We start from the raw sequence: 14,692 nt of genomic DNA, 5'->3' as shown, positions 1-14,692 counted from the left end.
GAGCTGGGACTGAAATCTGCGTCTGCTCTGAAGCCTGGGCTCTCAACGGCAGGGCCGATCTCCATGCGAACCCATCAGCATTAGGAAAAACGAACCCTTTCTGTCATGAAGAAAAGGCTGTTGTGGAAAGTGCATGGGGCAGGGGGCAGGAGGGGACAGCCGTATATGACCCACAGCCTTACCATCAAGGCCAGCATGTACGGTGCACACATTTTGTGCTCAGGACTTTCCATACAGTATCTCATTGAATCCTCATTGTACAGAGGAAGAAACAGGCTCAGAGAGGTCTAGTGACTTGCCCTGGGCCACTCAGCAATCGAGTGGAAACGCTAGCCTATAAACTTCGGTTTGTTGACTCCAGAGCTCAAAATCTGAATCGCTGTTCTGTGCTGACTCCTTGAGGAGGAAGAAAATGTACGCACACATAGGCACCCATCTGTCAACACAAAGACTCAAGAGGTGGCCCCCAAACCAAGACCGTGGATCTTCCAGCCAAGGGGCCATGAGCCATGGGCATGGCCATTGCCCCTGGCAGGCCTGGAGGGCACTGCCCCTTCTGCTGTGTGTTCCCAGGGGAGAGGGAGTGGCCTGGAGAGGTGAGGAGACACTCCCCCCTCTTTGCCCAGTGAGATGTGAGGACATGGGATGCGGGGGAGGGGGCGGGGGCGCCAAGGGTGGCCTGACCTCTTGTGGGCGTGTCTGGCAGCACTGCCGGTCTGCAGGAAGGTCAGGCTGCCCTCTGTGATCCCACTGGCCCCAGCTCCCCATGACCTGCTTCGTGGCCTGTGAAAGGGCAGGACACGCTGGGCCGGCAGGCTGGCCGCGCTCGACTGAGTCCCCTGGGTCCCATGAGCTCTCAAGGGCCCCACCTTGGAAGGGCCCCGTATCAGCTCCCTCGGCTCACCTGCCTGCAGCGGGAAAGGAGGTGACCTAGCAAAGGGCCTTTCTTTTTCCTGTCCTATCACAGTGGCCTTAAATCTAGAAGATTACAAAGGAGGCCTGTCGCAGCTGGCCAGGCCGGGCCACTCTGAGCAGCTGCTCGTTTTGCCTGGGGGCGGGCAGTCTGAGCGGGACTCTGAAAAGCTCATCTCATCTTCTGACCTGCGAGCACCAGCGCGTGGCCTGGTGGGGCGGACAGGGAGGCCTGAGCTCCCGGAAGCTTCCTCTCAGGACGACTGAAAACCGGACAGGCCAGGCCACGAGAAGGAGGTCTGGATGTCTGCTCCCGATGCCCCGGCCCTTGGCGCCCTGATCTCCCCCACCGAAGCTCACCTCCCCGCTCACAAACGCCGTGGCGCGGCGCGGCTGGGGCTGTTGCGCCCTGGCTCAGAGACGAGCCTGTGAGCCACAGCTGGCTAATCGGTCTTCCAGCCGTCACAAGGGACTTCTTCAGGCGAGACCCGGCCACAGCCAGGGAGACTCAACTCCTTGACCCTTCCAGAACTGCTGGGCGGAGGACACCAGTCTGTCCACTTGAATGGGGGCTGGGAGATTTAGGCCAGCAAGGCACAGATGTGATCCGCCGCATGGCTGAGAGGGCCCGCGTAGAGAGAGGCTGAGTCCTGACAATACTGTGTGAACCCCTGGGGCCACGTCCGGAGTTGGACCCACCAGCGACCTTCTAGTCACATGAGCCAATAAACCGATCTCAGGGGACACAACCCCAGACCCACCATCAGGAAAGCTGTAGATAGTGTCGTTTGACCCATTTCGACTCTCTGGCTGCTAACAGGTTGCACAGCACAGGCTGCGAGGGGCCGCCCATGTGGTCTCTTCTGTTTCACAGAACAACCGAGAGGCAACAAAAGTCACTGGCTCCAGAGCAGGTACCCTGGGTTCAAGTTCTGCCTGGTCACTCACAAGCTGTGTGATCTTAAGCTAGTGACCCCCAGGATCTTGACCAGGGAAAAGAGTGATAACAGAACCCACTTTACTGTGGGGAAGAAATGACTGTAAAGTGCTCAGAAGTGTCCCTGGTACATAGCAGGTGCTCACTAGACATGGCCTGTACTAGTTAGGATGGACGGGTCACACATTTGCTCAGGCAACAAACACTTAGTAAGCGCCTACTGCGTGCCAGATACTGTGCCAGATCCTGAGGATACTCAGTGAGTCAAGAGGACATATCCCCTGCCCCTGAGGATCTTACAGTTTTTTGGAGAAGACACATGGCAACAAGCAGCTACAAAGCGTGCTGAGTTGCCATGGTAACCCTTGACTTTGACCTCACCACAGCCCAACCCTGACCAGTTGAGCTACTTGGACGCAGAGATGAAAATGACTAATGCCCACGCAGGGGGAGCTGGGTGGCCGTCAGGGCGGTGGAAAGCCGGGACAGAGCAGGGCCCAGCCCTGGGCCAGCCTCCGCTCCTCGGCCGCAGAAGGGCCCGCACCGGACCGGCCCCAGCCCAGGAAGAAAGGGGCTGTTGTCACCGGCCCTCTCAACAGGCTCTGAGCCCTCCCTGTGGGGAGAGTGCGTCCCTCCCACTGATTTCTAGAAAGGGTCAAGAGCCGAAATTCCTGAGGATTTCTGCGGCCCAGGCAGCAGCCTCCCTCCCGTTCCTGGGGAATCCCAGACTCAGGGCGAGTCCGGCCAGCGGCTGTTTGCCGGTCGCCCCTCACGCCCAGCACAGCACCTGGCCCCACAAACGGAAGGTGCGGAGTTGGGGCTGGGGGCTGTCCGTCGTCCCGCCACCATTTTCTGCAAATGTTCTCGTGCTGAACTACGAGTTTTACAAGTTATTTCACTGAACCTTCACACCTCCATTTTTCAGAGAGGGGAAATGAGGCCCAGAGAGATACAGTTACCTGTCCGAGGTCACACAGCAGATCCCTGGGAGGCCCCCTGGGACCCGTGGGACCAGGAACCGGTTCCCAGCGGCCCTGGCCTGCACTACAAATGACATGAGTGCTCTGGCCTCTACCACTCGAAAGACCTCGGTGGCTCTGACAGTGACTCTGGGCCAGCCCTTGGCTTTGGGGCTGGGGTGGCTGCGTCACATTTTCCTGCGGCCGGGAGTGGAATTTGGACTGGGTCTCTGTGGGGAGTTGTCTTGGGCCTGGGTGAGTAATAAGGGCTCCCCAGTGAGGATGGTGGGGCCCGGACTCAGGGCCTGGGGTTCCATGCGCTCGGGGTCTGGGGGAGAGGAGTGGGACCCCCTCCTCAGGGGGGCAGAGGCACAAACTAAGAAGAGGTCATGTCTGTGCACAAGCTTCCTCGCCTTGGAGAACAGAGCCAAAGGTCGAGGACCCAATGGGATGACCCTCTGCTGATCCATAGGGAGAGGGGCGTGTCCCGCATGACTCTCCAGCTTGGCTATTTTCAAGCCTATTCTTTCTTCTCTTCAAATCTGTGGCATGCTTCATAAATGCACACCCCAGTCTCACGTGGAATTCTAAGCTACGGGACAGACAGAACAGAAGCCGACCTAGTCACAGGGAGGCGGGGCCTCAGAACCCTAGGCACTGCCCCACCACGCGGCCCCGCCTTCCCGGGGCCCCTCGGGTGCTCGGGAACACCGCCTGGAAACATGGTTCCAGGCCTCAGCTGGCGCTGGGTCTGCCTTGGGGGCCGACGGTACTCAGGTGGCCCAAGGTGTACAGAGCAGGACATGCAGACAGGACACAGTCACCCACAAACACCCCCAGGAGTCTGTTGTCAGTGTGGACAAATGGCCATATGGTTCGTTGATCCGAGTGCTTTTCTAGCCCCTTCCCTGAAAGGCCGCTGACAGGAAATTCGAGGTCACTTTCCCCAGAGCGGGGGATGGCCTGTGGAGTTGGAAAGGCTTGGGCTGGGGGGCATTAAGCACCACCAGGCTCCAAATCTGTGCTGTCCACACTGGGCTTGGCCCCGGCTTCTGGGTCACAGGACACTAGAGGGTCCCCTGCCACTGGCTTGCGCACCAGTCCTGGGCCCAAATCCGAGCCGGAAGAAGTTAGGTTTTGGTCAGATCTAGTCCAGGCCTTTTGAACCTGGTGTCTGAGACTGGCATGGGGGAGGGTGCGGGGGGATCCTTAAAAGTACAAACGTGTAGCTTTGTGCGTTCTTCGTGATACAATATTTATACTGTCTTCGGATCCTCCGAAGGTTCTAAAACCAGCAAAAGATTAAGACTTACTGCAACCCCCTCAGCTGCTACCTCCTTCAAGAAGTCTTCCAAGAGTTCCCTTAATTTACTATGATCTCGCCCTCTGCTTTATCAAAGCTCTCGGGTGACTTCCGAGGATCCAGCGTGGTGCCAGCAGGTTTAGCTGGAAGGAGTTAGCGCTCACTCACCCCTGAAAGCTGCTCCTGCATATTTGAAGGGCTACACTGTGGCCAAATGAATGGAATGGGCTGTGTTGGCTTCCTGCTTACCAGTGAGTCGTTCAAAGCGGAGCCTGATAACCGCGGCCACCTTCATCTTCTGGCACGTGGCCCAGTCATTGTATGCAAATAGTGCTACCCAGTGATGTAAAAAAATGTTTTTGTACAAGTACTTTTAACTACATCCTGGCCCCATCCTGTTGACTTCTGTACTGCTTATCAACGCCTCCCCAGAACCTTCGGCGCACCAGGCGCCATTATTTCACAGCTTTTCTCTTGACCTCCCCATAACCCTGACCGGGGGAGGCGAACAGGCGGAGTTCTCTTTTCCCACAGGAAAGGCCCTCGTTTTTAAGCTGGGCACCCTGGGTTCAAAGTCTCACTCAGGCCAAGCATCCTGGGCAACTCACTTCACTGGCATTTTAGAAATGGGCTGCTGAACACACCCGCTTCTGGGCTTGGGCAAAACAATGAATGTGAAAAAGCACTGTACGTTCATGTACAGTAGCACAGTTATGCGTGGTACCATAGTCATGTGCAGGACCACGGTCACATATGGTACCAGTCACACACAATACCACGGTACCACAGTCATGGCAACACTATAGTCACTATAGGACGACAGCCACGTGTAGTACCACTGGTACCCAATACTCTCATCACAAACGGTGCTACAGTCACGTGCAGTCTCATGCAGTCCTGCAGCCACACACAGTACTGGGGGCCCGGGGATATTTGGGGAACTGCGAGGGGCCAGTGTGGCCGGAACACAGTGCGTGAAAGGGGAGAGTGTGGTAGATGAGGGAGCAGGGCGGGGTTAGGGGGGCAGGGAGGAGGTGCAGGAGCAGGACAGGGGGCGGGGGGAGTGGGGCGGGGGTCGGGGAGCAGGGCAGGGAGCCAGGGAGGGGTGCAGAGCGGGGCCGGGGCAGGAGGCAGGGCAGGCGCCGGGGAGCAAGGTGCATCCTCTCCTCAGAGCCCTTCCCCTTCTCTCTCTGCCTGGAATTTTGCACCCTCCTTTCTGGCCTTGCCTCCTTCACTTTCTCCTTCACACTTGCTGTGATCTGACGTGTTATTTTCTGTCTCTTGTTTATTCTCTGTCTGCCCCTCCCTAACCTGTCAGCCCCAGGGCAGACGTGTGCCTGCACTGCTCACCGCTAGGTCCCCAGTGCCTAGAACGGTGCCTGGCGCACCGCGCAGAAGGGGCGTGACAGGCTTGTTGAATTAATGAACGAGTCCAGCCAACCGTGCGTTGCCTAGCCTGGCCGATATTTAGCGCGCCAGGCCCAACTCTCTTTCCGAGATTCCGGACGTGCGCTTGTCTTCGTCACGCACGCTCACGGCCCTCGCTGGCCCACAGCGGGCGGGCGCACATTGCAGAATGCCGCGTCCAGAGAGATTCGCTTCTCTCCTGTTCCTTTGGCTTCAGCTCTTCCCGGACCTCTTTGGCTCATCTGAATGTTCCCAGCGTTTCCTCTCAAATATCTTCTATACTTGGCATATATTTTAGATTATGTCTTCTAAAGCCAACCAGGAGAATGTCTTATAACATTCTAGGTGTGGTCCTGCGTTTGCTCAAAGACGAAGAGGGAGCATGTTGGGTCCGAATCCTTCCTGCACCAACGCCCAGAACTCTGCTGGATTTCGAGGGCAGCAAATTGGGACCAGGTCTTCGGGGACAAGTGGCAGTGATTGCAACAACTAGATCTCTTTCCAGGACAGAAAAGGAGGCTAAGAGCGAACTTCTCATTAATATGGCCCAGGTGATTTTCTCAGTGACCCCTCAGACAATGAGAAGGTGGAAATGACCCAGAGAAGACGGAAAGGAGCCTTCACGGCAGGCCGATTGGGAGGGCTCTGTGCAGGGGCCAGCAAATGCCCTGGGCCCTGAAAAGCTGGACGTTCAGAAGCGCCTGGAGTCTGAATGAGAACTGCCAGATGGGCCAGGCTGACCAAAGCTGGACTTGGAGACTCAGGGTCAGTGTTCCTGGACCTAGGGAGCATTCTCGGAAGCCCAAATAGACAATTTGGCGATTTTAGAATAACACCCAGGAAGTTCTGCCTGACGTGCTAGTTGGACAACTTGGACCCCTCACTCTCTTAGGAGCTACAGGTTGAACATACTAACGTCTCCTACAGGAGAAGAAGTGAATCTGTGGCAGACGGCTACCTGGTGGCTGCTGAGGCAGTTCAGAAACAGGGGTGGGGAGGGGTCCTACCGTCCAAGGGCGCTTTTTCTAACCAAGTTGCTTATTTTTCATGCAGTAGAATCTGATGACTAGCAAAACAAGGCTGAGATCAGCAGCAATGAGGACTAACTTTTTTTTTCTCCTTTTTTTGCACCAAGGTCGTCTCGTACCTCAGGGAGCTTGGCCATGGGTTTCTTTCCTTAGATGGCTGCACGTGAGAGTAGGCCGGGGTCTCAGCGATCACTGTGCCCCCTCTGATCAACGCACAGCCGTGCTTCTAAGCTGCAGCCTGGAGCAGGTATCAACTTTCCCAGGGTCTCAGCAGAGCTCAGTCTAGAACCCAGTCTCTGTCCTCCCAGCCCAGGAGAGCCAGGCCACAGGGGGCGTGGCCCTGGAGGTGGCAGATTTTATTCCCAGGGGAAAGAGGTGGGGCAGTAAGAGGGAGGTGCTGGTCAATTCCCTGGGACCCGCTGCTATAGGTCCAAAGACTTTCCCTGGATGCCACCGGTAGGACAGGCAGCCTACCCTCCTGCTCCCGAATAGAAGCCTGGTCCTTTCCCCAGAAATTCCCAGCAAAGCTTGCGTTCAGGGTGAGGGTGGGGGGAGACAGGCCCCTGCTGTCTCCCAAGCCCCCCCAGCCTCCCTGATCACCATTCTGTAGCAATCGTTTAATGCAGACACTTGGCCCCCTGATGACTCCGCATCCCGCAGATGACTGTTCGAACCCCTCTCTCTCCCGTTTCTCTTTTTTCCTATTCTCACCGCGGCTCGCCTAACTCAGTCTGATATACATGCTCCCCGCTCACCTCCCAAGTTCTGCAGTGTTCTCTTTCTTTGCCTTCTTCCTCCCTCCCCCAATTCCAGCCAGGTATGCAGCCTTTGATCAGGTGGTTTCTTGCATCTGGATCCCCCCCCCCTTTCCTTCTGGCTGAAACTCTTGACTTTCTTCAAGGCTCACGCAAACGCCTCCCTCATGAAGCCCTCCCTGAACAAGACGAGCAGCTCCCCTGGGCTTCCTCTCTGGAGCGTCCCCCTGGAATTCATGTCTACCTGGAACCTCAGAAAGCGACCTTATTTGGAAATAGCGTGTTGACGTAAGAGACATCCAAACCTGTAGAGGAATTTTTACGAGTGTCTTTGAGCCAAACTGAGAACAATTGCTGGGAAGCAAAATCTCAGTGGATGGAGAAAATGACTCAGGCAGAAGGGCAGTTTTGTAGCTTATTTTACATTAGAATCAAAGGAGAAGAGCAAGAGGGTGACAGGAAATCCACTGGTGATAGACTCAGGGGGTTGGACAAGTCAAAGTGGGGGAATCACTGGGGCTGAATAAAACGCAAAATAGGGGAGCACATGCTTCGTTTATTCTGGCGGGTGCAGGAGCGTGAAGAATGGACATTGACAGCGTGTAGAGATGGTGTTCAGGCCACACGATAACAGCGAGGGCTCTGGCCTCTGCCCTGGGCTGGCAGGTGTGCCCTAAGGGGTCTGGCAAGGGAGGTTGCTCTGACATTTCAAAGTCATGCTATCCTAGATGCAAAAACGCAATGGACAGGCTCCCGTAACAAAGTCCAGGGAGCTCCAAGTCCAGGATGTGACGACCACCGACCCTTCCTCTTCGCTAGGAGTTTTTATGTTTGGACCATCTCATGGGTTGCTTTCTGTCTGAGTTTGTAGCGCCCGCCATGATGGCCTCCCGTGAGCTTGTCAGGTTTGGTAGGGGGCCCCTTCTTCGACCACAAGAGTCTTTGGAGATGTAGTTAGTTAAGGATCTCAAGAGGAGGTCACAGTGAACTTAGCATGTGCCCTAAATCCAAAGACTGTGTCCTTAGCAGAAGACGTGGGGGCACAGAGACACACAGAGAGACGGAGAAGACAGCCACGTGAAGACCAAGGCAGAGACTAGAGTGAGGAACACCTAGAGCCACTAGGAGTCCCCTAGAGTCTCTGGAGGGAGGGGGTTCCTGCCAACACCTTGATGTCAGATTTCAGGCCTCCAGAACTTGGAGAGAATACATTTCTATCGTCGTAAGCCACCCAGTTAATGGCAGTGCGCTATGTTTGGCCACAGGACACTCATGCACACTGTAATTTGGGCCCTGACTGTGAGCACCGGTCACGTGTCTGTGTCTTTATCCATCTTTGTTGCACTTACCTGCCCCCCCCCCCGCCCCGACCCAGAGCTGCACCAGCACCTGAGGGACACTCAGCAGGCTTGCTGAGGTCTCGCAAAGTCAGCTGTTCTGGGACAGTTGGGCCTGGGCCTGCCCCGGGGTCAGGAATGGGAAGAATCTGGGATTTGCTGAATGGATGTGATGGAGAACAGGATTCACACATCTATACAAGAGGTTAGCTCCTGGACGGCTGCCGCAGAGACAGGGCTATAGACCCGCGTACTATAAATTCCAGAAGGGCAAGGCAGAGGCCACTGCAAGCCAGTTCTCATACCACCTCCCTGAAATGGTCCCTGAGCCCCAGCTCTGCCCCTCCCCAGCGGAGGGGTCAGGCCCTGGTATGTGGCTCCTGCCCCTGCAGGCATGGCCCAGGGCTCTAGTCCAGCCACTTCCTCATACTGGACCAAAGGCTGGAACAGCCGCTGCAAATCCTTCCAAACAAACAGTCCACTCCTCTTTCCCTTCCTCCTGCTACAGCCCTGTCAAGGTCAAAGACTTTGGAAGCTGGGCCAGCTGGCTAGCTAGCCAGGAGCCTTGCGGGGGGGGGGGGGGGGTGCGGTGCGGGGAGAGGGATGGGCCCAAGCTCTATAAATGCTTTCGTGGGAGGAATTCCAGGAGAACATGGAAAATAAAAAGGTAGAGCCTCCGCCCTGGAGAGCCTAATCATGATTGGTCCTGGTATATGGTGGGGAGGGAGATTTGTCTCCAGGTGAGGAACTTCCCAATTCCTGGAGCCTTTGTATCCCTTTAAGAAAAACCCTTATTAGGTCACCTTTACTGTCTAAGGCACACTACTTGCCCACACATATTGCCAAATCCCAGTTTGACTCAAGGTCATGATGTGAAAACTGGATGTTCACTCCCCCCACGAAAAGGAAACAGGCCTCTCCTGGACGTGCCAGCTGTTTGCAGAGACTCAGCTCTTCTCTCTGAGGGGCCTTTCCCCTCCGAGTCCAATCCCACCCAAATCCACGCTGGAAGCGTGCTCAGAGGCAGCCCCTACTTCCACCCACGGAAGGAGAGTCACCGGCGGTTTGACGCTGGTGGTTTGACGCTCCGCCTGTCTACCTCACAGCAGACTGCGGGGGGCCGCCGGCCTCCCCAGCTCTCTCCGGCCCCTCCAGGGCTACCCTCAGTCCACTGGTCACACAACCCGCTCAACAGTCGCCCAGAAAGTCCCCACTCCTCAACACTTGCCCCTTGGTGCCCAAACGCTCCTAGGTCCGGAGATCGTCCCAATGCCCTCTCGCCCCAGAGGGATGCAGGCAGGAAGCCTCCCTTCCAAATTTCCCACGGTGACTGCTAGAGGATGGCTCACTAAAAAGTAGCTCCTGTAATTGGTCAGACCTTGGTGAGTTACAGGGAGCGCTCTGCTCCTGGCCATCCTGATGCTAGGGTGAACGGCACCGGGGGTTCCGTAGGACCCGTGCATCCTGGCTCCAGCGACCAGATGCCAATTGAAGGCACACTTCTGGTCGGCCCTGGGGTTATTCCTTGGAAGAGTGGGTCCGTTCCGAGAGAGGTAGGCACGGTTCCCAGGGCCCTCTGCACTCTTCCACCCTCCTCCCCCAATGTCATATCCTTCTTTCAATTTAGGCTTGTTTATAGTCAGTCAAGTTTTTCCAGATCGACTAAAAGAGTTCTTCATATGCCCACTGCAGCCAGTTACAAGAGCAGTAAAAGAGACCCAGGACTTGGGCCAGCTGGAAGGGTCAGAAGAACAGTTTCTGTGGGATGCAGACAGCCAAGGAATGACAATCACACATTACTGTCCCAAACCCACGGCCCCCTGCAAGGACACCCTCATCTGCCCCCCTGAGTCCCCTCCACAAAGGGCTTTGGGAGCTCTTCCACGGGGCATCAATCACCCCCAGGAAATGAAACTGCTGAGAACAAGTCTGTCTTCTCCTTTTCCCGTGTGTCCAAGGGTTAAAACCACTTCCGAACTCCCCTTCCAACTGCAAGGTCAAGCAGCTGTCCAAACCACCCAAGGAGAAGCAGGCGCCCTGGACAGCCGACCCCAGCTTGCTGGGTCAGGACAGACCACGGCCGGCCGGCTGGCGACGGAAGAGTTAATGGCAATCAGCTTTGGCTGATAGCTCAGGCTCCAAAGTTCAGTCCCAGTCCCAGCCACCCCGGAGGAATTGTAAATCTCAGGGCAGTATTTAACAAAACAAAAGCAACCTGGAATTACATGCAGGTTTGGTTTTCTACAGTACATATTTACTTAATCTCCTAGGTATGTGGCCCCCGTCAGATCAGCTGGCGCTGCTGGCCCTTTCACCCCCTCCCACCCCCGGCTCTCAACAGTTTAAGTTTCAAACGAATTCCCTGTTTTTGCTCTTCCTCTTCACAGGGCTGGGTGAGTCAGCCCGGCTTGGGTCGGAGTTGGGTGACGGCCGGCTTACCCTCCCCACTCTCCCGCACCAGGTCTAGGGGAACTGGAGGAAGAGGTGCTGGGGCTCCCAAAAAGGTAAAAGCGGAGCTTGGAGAAAAGGATCCCCCTCCGAGGGGGGGGGGTGGCGGGCGGGGGCAAGGTTGAAGGTAGGAACAAGGGCTCTTTATCAGCTGCCAGTCCCCCCGGTCCCCTCTCTCCAGACTTCCAAACACCTGGGCCTGCGAGTGCCTGTCAGGCCAGACCAGACCATCAAAGACCGCTTCCCCTTTTGCAAACCCAAACCAAGTACCCCCTCTCTACGTGCCTCCAGAGCTTCAGCCGCCCAGGTTGGGGCTGGGAAGCGGGTTGCCAAGGAAAATACCAAGAGCCAGCTTGCAGGCGCTGGCTCCCAGCTCTACCCAGGAGCGCACACACCCTGCGCTCAGAGGGGAAGTGAGGAGGGGGAACACAGCACCTTCCCGCGGGAGGGAGGAATGTGGGAAAAGGGTGGGTCCCCTAAGTTTCGGGGTGGGGGTGAACAGCCCGCCAGCCACCGATCCTAAAGGAGCGGATCAGCTCGGGACTTGCCAAAAAAGACAGTCCCAGTGCCCGGGAAATTTACAAGGTGAAACTGACTAGCTCAGCATTCGCTGGCGGCGCAGAGAAGCCGGGCGGCTGGCGACTCCCAGACCCCGGGCGCGGGCTCCCGCAGCGTCAGCAGGTGGGCGCACCGGGCCCCCGGAGTCCCTCTCACCTTCAGGCTCCCACCCCCCGGACTCGCCTTGCCCACGTACCTTTCTGGCGCCGCGTTCTGCGAACTCGCGAGCGAGCTGGCGCCCGATGCCTCTGCCGCCGCCGGTGATGAGGACGTTCTCCCGAGACAGGTCCCGCAGCTTGGCGGGCAACACCAGTCCGACGGCTGCTTTCGCCACCAGATAGATCATCTGCAGAGGGAACACCACCAACGCGCCCAGCCATTTCCACACCATCCTCCGCGCCGCGGAGCCGGGCAGGGCGGGGGGCGAAACTCCCCGGACCGAACGGGAATTGAAAAAAATAAAACGCCCCAAACAATAATAAATAAACTGAACGCGGGGGGGAGAGAGGCGTCCCACCTGGCCACTCTTGAAATCACCTCTTCTCAAATGCAAAGCACCGTGTGAGGAAGAAAAAAAAAAAAGGAAAAAAAAGATAAATCCTCCTGGGGAGGAGAAAAAGAGTCTCAGAAGGTTGGGACAGTAAGCGGGGTGGAGGGGAAGCCGGAGGTGGGAAGTTCTAACAAGAAGTTTCTTGCCCCAGCCGCCGTTTCGGCTGGGGAATTCTCAGGTAATGTTTACAGGCTGACAGAGGAGTTTAGGCAGGGGAAGGGAGAAAAAAAAAAAAAAAAAAAAGGCACCAACCACACGCGCACACCCCGCTACAGTCCCGCGGTTTCAAAGTGCAAGATTAAAAAAAAAAAAGAAAGAAAAAAAAAGCTGTTTCCAAATTGTAGCGGCACCCCCACCCCTTCTCCAGGAAAAAAAAAAGTGGGGAAAAAGTGCTTGGAGCTCCCAATTTCAGCCCGCGAAAGTCTCCCGACTCATTGCTATTCTTGGGCTCAGGAAATTGCTTAAACGCGCTCTGATTGCCAGCAACGTGCAGCAGAAGTGGGGGGTCCGGGTGTCAGTTTCTTTACGTGCATGGCTCGCCCTCGCGCGCGCTCGCTCGCTGCGGCTCCCTCCCTCTCTCTTCCAGCAGAGTCTGGGAGTTGCCGCTCGATCCGGCTCCCTCTCTCTCCCTCGTTAGCATTTATTGCCTTCTTTTTGTCCTTTCCAACTTGGAAAGGGCCCGGGTGCGGAGCGCGCGTGGATCGGACGCCCGGGTCTGCGCCGCCTTATTCATTCGCTCCCGGGGCGGCAGCGGCGCGGAGCTAGAGGGCGGCCTTTTTTTCCCCCCATTTTTTTTTTAATACCCCATTAAGTCTGATTGACAGTTAAAGTTGGTCGGAGGCTTCACTCCCGTTCCTCTGAGTGGCTGCCGCTGCTTCCCCTCCCCCTGCGCTGTCGCGGGGCGCGCGCTCGCGCAGGCGCGCACTCGGGCTCGCTCCTACTCGAGCTCTCCCGGGGCTGGCTCCCCTCTCTGCAAGCTGGGACTTGCCGGCGGTGCCTCTGAGGGCTCGCGGCGGTAACTCGAACACGCTGGAACCGACTCCTGCGAACCGGCTCGCGCCTCAAGACATTCCTCCTTGTCCGGGACGCGGTATCCCCGAGCTAGGGCGCCTGGGGACCAGGTGACTTGCCCCTGCGTTCCGGGCAGGCCTGGGGGAGCGCGCGCACGCCTCGATCCCATCAGGTCGCCCAGGCTTTATGTCAGGTTATTTTGGTCATCCCCTTGCCTTCAGGTATGACCAGGAAGCCACTCCCGGCCTTTGCCAGGACGTCTTCTGTCTTCACTTGGAATACACTTTCTAAAGCTGCTCTGAGTTTCTCAGGTGGATGGGGGAAACAGCTGGGGAGCAGGGTTTTGCTTTGAGGGGAAAGGGTGGGCAGGGTAAAGGAACCTCTGCCCCCAAGGTGCCAATAAAATCCCCATAAGATTAGGTGGGAGCATATTTATTGCTCATCTGGGCTAGAATTACCTTGACTGACAGCAATTTCCTTAATAACAAAAGCCTGTAAACAAAACGTCCTCCACCAGTGCCCACTGGGCTGTGCTGGCAGCCACCTCTTTCTTTGGGTCTCCTTAGCATGCCCTGGCTGGGCACCCCACCTTGCAACCTCCTGCCTTCCCCCGTGAAGAACGCCTCCCCTGCTGGAGGGTGGGACCCAGCTATTTAGAGCTGTCTGTTGCAGGAAGTCTGGGAGGTGACTCACTGAAAAGCAGCCCCAGTTAAAAGTGCTGATGGGACTTGCTTCCTGCTGCCCCTGATGGGCCCAGGCCAGGAGGGGAGAGGGCGAGCCAGGGAGCTGCCCTGTAATCTGGGGCAGCGGTTCTGCAGGGAGACGTGTTCAGGCCTCACCCCTGCGCTCTTTTCGGCAGGACTGGGTACACTGGATTTGGCTTGTCTGATGCTCTGCCTGGTGATTCTGCTGAGATCTCCAGAGAAAGCCATTGAAAAGCACTCGTTTGGGGAGGCATGACTGGGAGCTACCTCCTCCTCTGCCGCAGAGATCCTCTAGTTCTGAAGGAGAGGGTCTTCCCGCCAGATGAATTGGGGAACTTGTTATCCGGAGAACAGCTGGGAGAGCAAAGAGGGTTTGGGAGAGTGGGGTTGGACTGGAGGCTGTCTGTCCTGCACTGAAGGCTTATGTTCTGACTTCGAATCTCCCACTGGCCTGGCAATGGGACCCCATTATCCCTATTTGCCAGGTTACCCTGCCAGGAAGTGCAGGAGGGAGGGGTCCGAACCCAGACCTGAGTCCTCTGTCCACCGGCCCCACTCAGGCAGGAGGGAGCAGAGAGGCCAGGATGAGGCTCCCTCGTGCCTCCATCCAACCCTCCAGAATTGGACCTGAAGGCAGGCAGGCCATTGCCTTCGCCCCACTCCCAGGCCACCGCTAACGTCAGGACTCCGTGGGAGGGGCTGCCTCCTCCTACCCAGCAGGTCTGTACACATGGGAAAGAGATCCTAACCCTGGAGAGACAGACCCTTCCCACCCCGCGGTGG

At 56.8% G+C, this 14,692-nt stretch overlaps 1 protein-coding gene across 2 annotated transcripts in view; it reads right to left on the bottom strand.

Annotated features, from left to right (window-relative positions):
* Positions 1–12,929, bottom strand: part of DHRS3 (dehydrogenase/reductase 3) — a 36,676-nt gene extending 23,747 nt beyond the window's left edge. Inside the window, exons 1-2 of one of the 2 annotated variants that reach the window (XM_054579722.1) lie at positions 12,162–12,926; positions 11,841–11,990 (exon numbers count right to left, since the gene is read on the bottom strand). In XM_054579722.1, the coding sequence (XP_054435697.1) occupies positions 11,841–11,990 (150 nt within the window). In that variant the 5' untranslated portion in view covers positions 12,162–12,926. Of the gene's footprint in view, positions 1–11,840 lie in introns of both variants that reach the window. The other variant, XM_054579721.1, reaches the window with a different exon arrangement.
* Between the last annotated feature and the right edge of the window lie 1,763 nt (positions 12,930–14,692).

The sequence above is a fragment of the Pteronotus mesoamericanus genome, unplaced genomic scaffold (assembly GCF_021234165.1).
Source record: "Pteronotus mesoamericanus isolate MK-2021 breed Mesoamerican mustached bat unplaced genomic scaffold, CSHL_Meso_final contig_557, whole genome shotgun sequence".
NCBI lineage: Eukaryota > Metazoa > Chordata > Mammalia > Chiroptera > Mormoopidae > Pteronotus > Pteronotus mesoamericanus.
Note: the sequence above shows the minus strand (reverse complement) of the source record. Positions and strands in the feature narration are given on the sequence as shown.